Consider the following 9,405-nt stretch of genomic DNA (forward strand, 5'->3'; position numbering starts at 1 on the left):
CAAACCGTTATAATATTTACTGATAATATTAAAAAACAAAAATATGGTCACAACATTACAAAAACAACTAATTTAAAGAAAAATATTTTTCCTATCATATTTAGATAAGTTGATTTTTTTCCCTCTCTCTATATATACCATATATTATAGGAATTTTAGGCCCTTAGAGACATGAGTCATGGACGACCCCCCGAGTTGTCCACCATCTGGGTCAGGTCTACCATCTGGGTCAGGTCTGGTTGTGATGAAGTATTGATATTTATGAGGCTACAGAGTATACCAATGATATAAGTGTAATGAAAAAATATATGAAACTTTTGAAATATTTAAAATAACATAATAAATAAAAGTAAAAAATATAAAAACTCTAAAATACTATTTAAAATAGCTATTGACTTATAAATATTTAGTTTAAAATAAAAGTTTTAAATCTGTGTTTGCAAATGATAATTTTTTCAGATTTTTTTTTCCGATAAAAAGTTGATTACTAAAAACCTTCAAAGCCTTTCTAGAACTACCGTTAAAATTGAAGTTGTACAATTCAAAATTAGGAAAACTCCATTTAAAATAGATGCATGAGATGTTCACACTGCTTAAATGTGGAACAATGGGTTTTTGTATTTTTTTTTTCCCCTTTGAACATTGACGGATTATTGTATTGGTTTCTATGGTTTTCTTGTTTAGATCAAATTGTAGGAAAAACATTAAAAATATTTTTTGAAATAATAGTGTTTAATGGACAGGTAGCTGACCTTTTTTAATATAGGGTCGTCGTTGTCATGATATGAATGGTTGTTACTTGTTTGGAATTTTGGAAATATGAAATGCCCAAATCCAGCCTTTATCGATGACAATACATCATATAAGGAGTTAGAAGGTAATCTATCTCATATCATACTTGCTTTCTTCACCCATATGTCTCATCTCGATTGTCATCTTATATGTGTCATTAGCTCTACTTTATTTGATTACCTTTCTAATGTATATTCTTACGTATAAAATACAAAAATGATACAAAATAATAGTAACAAAAACTAAAAAGTGTTCAATTGTTAATGTAAGTAGATAAGACCCGTGGGTGTCAATAGGTTAAAATGGAGTTACTTTTCATGAAGTTAAACAATAAATTGTACATAAATGAGAATAAACATGTTTTGTAGTGCTAAAGAAAAATCCAAAGTTTGTTGTGCACTTAAAACGTTAAGTTCAATTTTTTATTTTTCATAAGAAAACAAATTGTCGAGTTTACACATCCATTTATCAAATATTTAAACTACTTTAAATTGACTAATAATACTTTTATATGTATTCAATTTAATGATATTTGTCATTTGAATTAGAATTTAGTTATATTTTACTTTGTCTACGAATTTAATTGGATTGAGATGCTTATTCAATAATATCCAATAAGAGACTTGGAAGATTCATTTTATATTCAAAAAACTTACCAAGCATTTTATAAATACCAAGCAACAGGAACTTGAAAATGATTTTTTTTTTTTTTTTTTTAAACGTACTTTAATAAGGTAGAAACCCCGTTTAACCATACAAAAGCTTCTCATGATTGGGTATATTTATTTTTGAAGTAAACATGTAAGGTTTTAATAGAAAAAAAAATGAAAGAAACATGTTATAACAAACAAATAAATTAAAGTGTATTACTATTACAGCATTATTCTATACAAACAAAATGAAGAAAGGAACAAACAATCATTGTTTAACCTGATGTTGGTCAAAAGAAAACCAAGCTTCTAATTCTTCCAAAACCTGGAAGGTTGAAGTTTCAAATTAACTAATAATGTTATTAACTTTTAAGCTAAAATAAACAAAATGATAAATTTAAGTATGTCTTTCACAGTCAAGTCTATGATGTTTGCAACATGTAAAATACCAAAAAAAAAAAAGTTGTCGCAATATATTTTATTTTTTATTGTTCAACAACAACGTTATAGTTCAATGCATTATCAAAATAAATAAATAAATAAAAACTTCAGTTTGTAATTTAGAATTGGTTATTACGTAATCTAAAAACCTATATAAATTTTCTCGAGAATGCGAATATTCAACAATTCAAATGCAAATGTATGTTCATCATTTTTCAATTTTGCGGATTTAACCAATGAGTCGTGAACTCTGGTTTCAAATATAAAAAGAAAATTTCAAAAAACATACTTTCAAGTGGCTAATACCAAAAACCGGTTTTCAAATAGTTTTTTTTTTTTTTTCTTAAATCGGCTCCAAACAATTCCAAGAGTCAAAATAATAAACCACAACATAATCGGCGGATCTGCTTTTTTGAACCATTTATTCTCTAAACTGATTCGGGTCGGTTTTCATATCTTTTTCTTTAAACAGTTTTACGCCCACATCTCATTAATTATGTCACACACCTTAGTGTTCAAAAGTCGTTGAACAAATTACCTTTTATGCCAATATCAAAATTGTCTAGCGAGACCTTCTTTTCTAAATTATAAAAGTAGGTTTCAGTTCCATTAAAAAAAAAAACAAACTGTACACATCCTTAAGATTTACAAACCGATTCTATTAAAAAAAAAAAAATTATAAGTTTGAAAATCGATTTGACTAATATATGAAAAAAAAATAATAATAAAAAATTTAAAAATGCCAACCAACTTTAAAATTGAACGGCGCATACAGCATGTGTTTGGTGGTTGTATTAATATTAGTTAGTTTGCATGGATAAGAATGTGCCAACCAAAGTCAATCCCAATGCTCATCTGTTTTAATGCAAGCTGTACGCATACCGAGTTATGCATAATACAGTTGGTGTGGGACCCATTCCTTCTAACACAAGTCAAAATCGTTGACCCAAATTAAAAATAATCAGTCAGCATTCATTTCAATGCAAAAAAGTCAAGCCCCATCACTCTTCCATATTCCACTAGTTTTTCGCTAACAAGTTGCAAAAAAAAAAAAAAAAAAAAAAAAAAGGAAGGAATATATCATCTTAAAACGAAAAATATTGAGGTAATTTTCCAAACTTGTTGGATAAAAAATTGTTGTATCTACGTGGAAGGTCTCCACCTACAAACAAAAATATGTTTTTCATGAAAAATTTAGTAAAAAATGGAATCTAAAAGGTGTTTAGTTTTTCAAGAGTTACCTTTACATTCAAATGATGGAATATTCTTGTGTTGAGTTGATTTTACCAAATTTACAAAATCCATCCCTGAAAAAATGTTTTGGAAGGAATTGGAATATATCAAATGAGCTGGAATTTGAAGGATTGGAATGGAATTGAATTCCGATTCCAGCGAAATTTCCCTTACCAGATATTTGTTTCTCTCCTTGATTTACATTAATCAGGAATGAAGGAATTTGGTTATCTATCAACTGTAGCAAGACAAAGTGACAATTGACAAACAAAAACTTTTAAAATGTTTTTTCTCGAATCTAATAAAAAAAAATATATAAATTACCTTTGAGAAAAGAGATTTTGCACTCTGTAATGGATCACAAAAATATGAAGTCATACCATATGCAGGATTAAATGTCCCATTTTTATATCCTGCTAGAAAATGATAAGCTGCTTGACCATGAGAGAGTTTTGAGATAGTAGGAATAACACCTGAACTGCTTCACATTTAAAAAAAAAAAAACATTTAATAAAATATTAAGCTAATAAATAATGATGAAATTAGAATTTGTAGAATTTGAGTAACGATACCTATCGGATGATGAAAGAATCATTGAAGCTGGAAATTTTGATAGAAACTGATTTTCTGGATTTTTAGATGGGAATAATGGTGAAGCATTATGAGTAGATGACATTATTACCCCTCCATGATCTGTAACCATATGTTTTAAGCTTCTTTTAATTGTGTCTTCTGAAAGGAATATAAGAAATACACGATCACACGAGAGCAGGATTCTGAAATCAAGAAATATTTTTATTATGGAATTTGAAAAATCTACCAAATTATTGATTAGTAAAAAACAAGATTTTGAGAAAATACAAATGGGGTATAAATGTAAATATGTAAATGTAATTACTTAGGATGTAGAAGAAGGCCTCCTCTAGAGAGTATAATCGGTTCAGATAAGGCGGAAAGTGCTTTTTTAATACCATTTGCATCACAAAAAGCTTTACCACATAAAACTAAAGATGACAGGTCAGCATCAGCAGCAATAACTCCATCTGTCACTTCACTTCCAAGACCAATGGCATCCAGAACATTCAAGCTGAAAAAGGTCAAAAGATTATCCAAAACAAAAATAAATAATTTTAAAAAACAAAAAGCATAAAAGAAGTTTAGCCAAGTACATAACAAGTTGTACTGTGTTTGGTATGCATTGGACAGATGTCAATCAGACAAAAGTTCAACTTTTTGTCCCATCCAAAAACATGGAACAAGGTTAGATAGGGTTCTTGTCAGTGTAAAAGACGTAAATGCCCTCATCATTAATAAAATAGCCCTAGAAAGCTTGGTTAGTCCAGTATAGTCATGTCTTGTGTAACAACCACAGCCTTAAGGTTGTGGTTGTTACACAGTACTCACTGAATTGGACTAGAAGGAGCTTACTAGAGCTATTTTATTAATGATGAGGGCATTTATGTCTTTTACACTAACAAGAGCCATGTCTCACCTTGTTCCATGTTTTTGGATGGGACAAAAAGTTGAACTTTTGTCTGATTGACATCTGTCCAATGCATACCAAACACAGTACAACTTGTTATGTCTAATACTTTTTCCAAAGGGCAGATTTGGAAGATTGGGTTAAAGTTTTGAGAACAGATAATAATATAATATAATATAATATAATTTATCCTCTAACCTTATGGATGAGGCAACATATACAGTAAGAGGGCAAGAATCATGGGAAACTGCACGTGTAGGGGTTTGAAAGAGGATATTATGAAATGCACATGTAGCTGTAGGATTATCACTAATCACCCGAACTTTTGCATCAATTTGTAGGGTTGAAGTTGAAGTTGAAGTTGAACCAATAGCACCATCATGTACAAAAATATCTGAGACAGATGATATGTGGGTAGTCACCTGAAAATAAATTAAATGATGTGAAAAAAGAATAAATCCAGTGTTTTGTAAAAGCTTGTTTGGTTCGTATACATTGTAAATGACAAAATTATCCTCCGTGGAAAATGTTGATGCTAAAAAACACATTAAACCTCACAAGGATTGGAAATGGAAGTGGAGAGTGGAGACATGCCTGTTTCAGTAGTTTACTGAATTGTGCTTTGGTAATTTCTGATTTTTGTACAAAAAGATTCCCCCTAATATACACAGGAATTCCAGATAAGGAATCTAAGGAATTCCAGATAAATAAATAAGAACAATTTATAAACGAATACATAAAAGGTTGAATGTTGATATTCTTGTATTTACCTTGAATAGTTGCACCTCTTGTTTGTAGTTCAGAAGTTGTCAAGTTTTTAAAAATTTTGTCATTCACAATTACACCTTTTCTAGCCAAAGCCAAGTTAAGACCATAAGAAATCCAGGATTTTCCCTTCAAAATGAAAAGTGATAAGAGTTAGCTTAGAATTGCAATGTACTTTAACTTATTTGTGTATTATAGAATCCTACTTTTGTTTGTTTCTTTTAAAGCATAGTGCTTCAATTTTTTTATTAAGGTATTGTATTTTTTAAAAATCTATCAAGATAATATGACATTGTGACAACAAGTTAGAGAAAATATATGATCAAACAGCCTAAAAAAATAGAATTTTGACCTAAAGAGTATGCAATATGCAATTTTGGGGATGAAATTTTAGGAGTTAGGTTTATGTCTGATTTTATTACTCGAGGTAAACCCTCTAATTTAGAAGTCCAAGATAGGTTGATAACCAGAAATTGGGTGAATCTTATTAACCTTACATACCAATAACCTAACAGAAACCTAATCGAATACTATCTACAAACAAGAGAAGAGAAAAAGATGATTATTCGATGACGCCGATAGATCAAATGCTGATTTACAGGTTAAATAAGTGAGTAACTGGCATAAGTTTTTAATAGCAATGCGTTGTCTTCATCATAGGACGGATATATGCATCATGTTAAGGGATTAGTTGATGATACTTGACATAGTAATATGAAATTATCAGTTGCAAGTTGTAAGAAAGCAAACGTACCTGATATTGATGAGCAGGAAGCCCTAGGAACCTAGTAACGAGACCCAGGAAACGAACCATCCAAATGTCGAAATGACACTGTAACGCTTATTCGTGCTTTTGCTCGGCGAAGATTAACGACACTGATAGTCTGAAACCATAACTTCAATTGCTCACATTCTTCAGGGTTTTTTTTGTTATTTTAATTGAAATTCTCTTCACATTAATTTTTAATTTTTGGAGTGAATTAATTGTCCCTCCTCTTAAACCTAGCAAAAAATGACACGACACGAAAACCCGATACGAACCCGACACGAAATTAGCGGGTTATGGTTAGAGATTTTGACACGTTTATGTAAACGAGTTCACACGACACGCCATGACACAATAATTAAACGGGTAGGGTTAGGGTGAAGACTTTCAACTCGAATATGACATGTTTAATTATATATTATTTATTATAAATTTCATATTTTTATAAATATATTATATGTTATAGACTTGTAGTGGGTCAAACTCAATAATTAAAAATAATATTCAAATTTTCAAAGTTACTTAATTTTACTCGTTCTCACCACTTATCCCCTTTGCTCTTCAACTTCAACTCTTTTCATTTTGCCTTCTAAACTTATTAAATTTTTTTTCATTCCATCTCCTAACTCCAATGTTTCACTTTTTCATTTTTACGTCCATAACTTCTATTTTCCAACCTTTAAAATGTTTCAAGCAAACATGACACAACATATTTACAAGGTCTAGACCTTAACCCAAAACCCGACACGAAGATAAACGGGTTGACACCACATGACACGATAATTAAACGGGTCGGATTAGGGTCAAACATTTTCAACCCGTTTAATGTCTTGACACAACACGACATGTTTGTCAGGTCTACTCCTCCATATGTCAAAAAAACATGTTCATTCTCTATTTTTTTAAAATTAATTCGGATCGTCCCTTATATTATAAAAGGTTACATGTTTTATCGCTCGTTAGTTTAAATTTGCACGTTTTATCCCTTTCGAAAGATGAAAGGATTGTAATGCCCTTTTCAATTTCTCTTTTTTTTTTAATTTTTTATATTTATGATTATTATTAATTATTAAAAAATATTTCAATCATTTACAAGAGAATCTCCCTCTCTCTCTCTCTCTCTCTCTCTCTCTCTCTCTCTCTCTCTCTCTCTCTCTCTCTCTCTCTTGTTTAAGAACAACAACACCACTACCATCGCAAAATCTACACCACCACTAGAAATATACATAACCATCACCGAAAACTCCTCTTTGTTGTCCTCGTTCTCAATAACCCCCACCACACGAAATCAAATGATATCATCCAAAAACTAAAATGAATCTGAAATCAAAATCCAAAACTCAAGCTGCATGCAAAACCCCAGATCAGAAAAAGAAATGTTAACACCGATTTTTAAGCTACACACCAAAAAATATACAGATGCAAAATTGGAAAATTTGAAACCCTAATGCTTTCTTGTTTGAGAGTTTAACAAAATCATAAATGGAAGTTTAACAAAATCAGATTATGGTTTTGTAAACCCTGAACCCTACCGTCAACCATGGTCTTCTAGAAGCTTGCATGTATGCTGCTCATGATTCCGAGTTGCAGAGAAAGAAGCTTAAAAGGTTTTTTTTCTAGATGTATTTCACATCAAATGAGGAAGATTTGGGTGATAGTAGCCTCCACAACTTTGCACAGATAGCCTCGATCTCACACCCAGACGACCGGTAGACTCAAAACCCTAGGTAGGCAATGTCAGGACGGGGGTGGTGAGAGGTCCAAGGTCGTCGAAAAATGCTTGAGGAGAAATAGAAAAGAGTGAGGAAGAGTTGTCGGAGTGACTACACATCCACCTTCGATCTGTTGTAGCCTTCCCGACAAACGATTTTCGGTGCAGTGTACAGTGGAGTTCATCATTAAAGTAAAGAGAAAGGATCGAGAGTTTTAGGGTCTGCCATTTTTTCTTTCAATCAAGCTAAGAAGATGTTTGGCATTCATTTTGAAATGACTTTTTGGAACTTTGGCTTTTTCAAAAAGTCAAAAGTTTAAAAAGTTGTTTAATAACTTCAAAAGATCTTCAAAAGATCCAGTTTGACTCCATTTGCCCCAAAAATGGTCATTTACTTTCAAGAGAAGGGATCTAATCAACTACAGATCAAGGTGACGACTTTATACCTCAAGATGATGGTCAATACAGAGCATGAACTCGCATGTTTCAAAGCTCTAATCGCATGTTTTGAGAAAACACGTCACAGGCCTTTTTAATGAAGTAGGATGCTATTTTGGCACTTTTTGGGATTACTTGCGATCGCATAGAAGGAAGGTGCGATCTCATGTACATACGTTGCGATCACATGTTTTCATTTTTTACTTCCGGATGAGTTTTTGGCACTAAAAAACATCGAATCCAAGTTGTGACCAAAGTTGTGATCGCGTAAAGGCTCCATGCGATCGCATGGACCAATGTTGCAATCGCATGCTTTACCTAAGACGTCCAAAAATTTGTCTACTTTTTAGATCATTTTGAATCGCATCAATCGGAGTTACAGTTCATGAGATATGATCAAAATACTGACAGGGGGTCAAAGCTGCCAGCAACATCCTTTAACTTTAGATTGCATATTCTATCTTCGTGTGATCAATTCGATCGAATGTTTCTTGACCAAAGCATCTTGAAAGAATTCCTCATAATCCTTCATAAGTCCCAAGCTCTATTTTAAGCTCCAAAACATGCATCCAGCTGCTCCCAAAGCACCGCTCCACTTGAGTTATCTGAAATTGACATAAAAACATGAGCAGTACGAGAACTCTAACGAAAGACATGAGCTGAACATTATTTACGTAAATGACACGCAAATGTACAAAATATGATGCTAAAATGATAATAAAAACTACCCCATAAGATGCATGAAATGGCATCTAACTGTTGGATTAGTGTCTAAGTCCATAACTATTTTGGTATGTACTTGACCCGATGGTGCATGGTCCTTTTGGGTTGCCTTCACCAAAGCAACTTGATAGGATGAATTATGGAGAGAAAGGGTTAAATATGATTTATTAATATATTATGGGAATAATATATTAAAGGAGAAATCATATTGTTTAATTAATATTAGTCAATAATTAATTAGTAATTAGTTTTGTGACTAAAAGAGATTAATTAAACTTAAGGGACTGGAATTGTAATTATAAGATAATTTCAATTTGGGCCATGGATTGCCTTTTATTATAAGGTGGACGAATTCTATGGGGGAAGCCCATATGAAGTCGTCCAAGGCTTTAAGAAAGGGCTC

At 31.8% G+C, this 9,405-nt stretch overlaps 1 protein-coding gene across 3 annotated transcripts; it reads right to left on the bottom strand.

Moving 5' to 3' along the window:
• Nucleotides 1-1,613: 1,613 nt before the first annotated feature.
• Nucleotides 1,614-6,284, bottom strand: LOC111885767 (uncharacterized). Of its 3 annotated transcripts, none has more exons than XM_023882007.3 (10): nt 6,119-6,284; nt 5,370-5,493; nt 5,194-5,288; nt 4,798-5,021; nt 4,015-4,203; nt 3,689-3,892; nt 3,441-3,597; nt 3,291-3,354; nt 3,125-3,190; nt 1,614-1,767 (listed from the first exon to the last, which is right to left on the bottom strand). In XM_023882007.3, exons 1-10 carry the CDS (start codon nt 6,176-6,178, stop codon nt 1,733-1,735), a joined length of 1,218 nt encoding a protein of 405 aa, XP_023737775.1. In that variant the 5' UTR covers nt 6,179-6,284; the 3' UTR covers nt 1,614-1,732. The 3 variants fall into 3 exon arrangements, with proteins under 3 accessions (XP_023737775.1, XP_023737773.1, XP_023737774.1); XM_023882005.3 differs by lacking the exon at nt 1,614-1,767 and adding an exon at nt 2,616-3,045; XM_023882006.3 differs by lacking the exon at nt 1,614-1,767 and adding an exon at nt 2,616-3,045 and having other exon boundaries at nt 3,441-3,594; nt 6,119-6,280.
• Nucleotides 6,285-9,405: the final 3,121 nt, after the last annotated feature.

Source organism: Lactuca sativa, chromosome 8, assembly GCF_002870075.4.
Source record: "Lactuca sativa cultivar Salinas chromosome 8, Lsat_Salinas_v11, whole genome shotgun sequence".
Lineage (NCBI taxonomy): Eukaryota > Viridiplantae > Streptophyta > Magnoliopsida > Asterales > Asteraceae > Lactuca > Lactuca sativa.

Excerpts from the sequence above, each read along its gene's own strand:
- LOC111885767 (XM_023882005.3), bottom strand. The coding sequence starts at position 6,178 with ATGGTTCGTTTCCTGGGTCTCGTTACTAGGTTCCTAGGGCTTCCTGCT. Across the intron at positions 5,494-6,118 it reads TTCCTGCTCATCAATATCAG|GGAAAATCCTGGATTTCTTA; the intron begins GTACGTTTGCTT and ends TTCATTTTGAAG. Across the intron at positions 3,355-3,440 it reads CAAAATCTCTTTTCTCAAAG|TTGATAGATAACCAAATTCC; the intron begins GTAATTTATATA and ends GTCTTGCTACAG.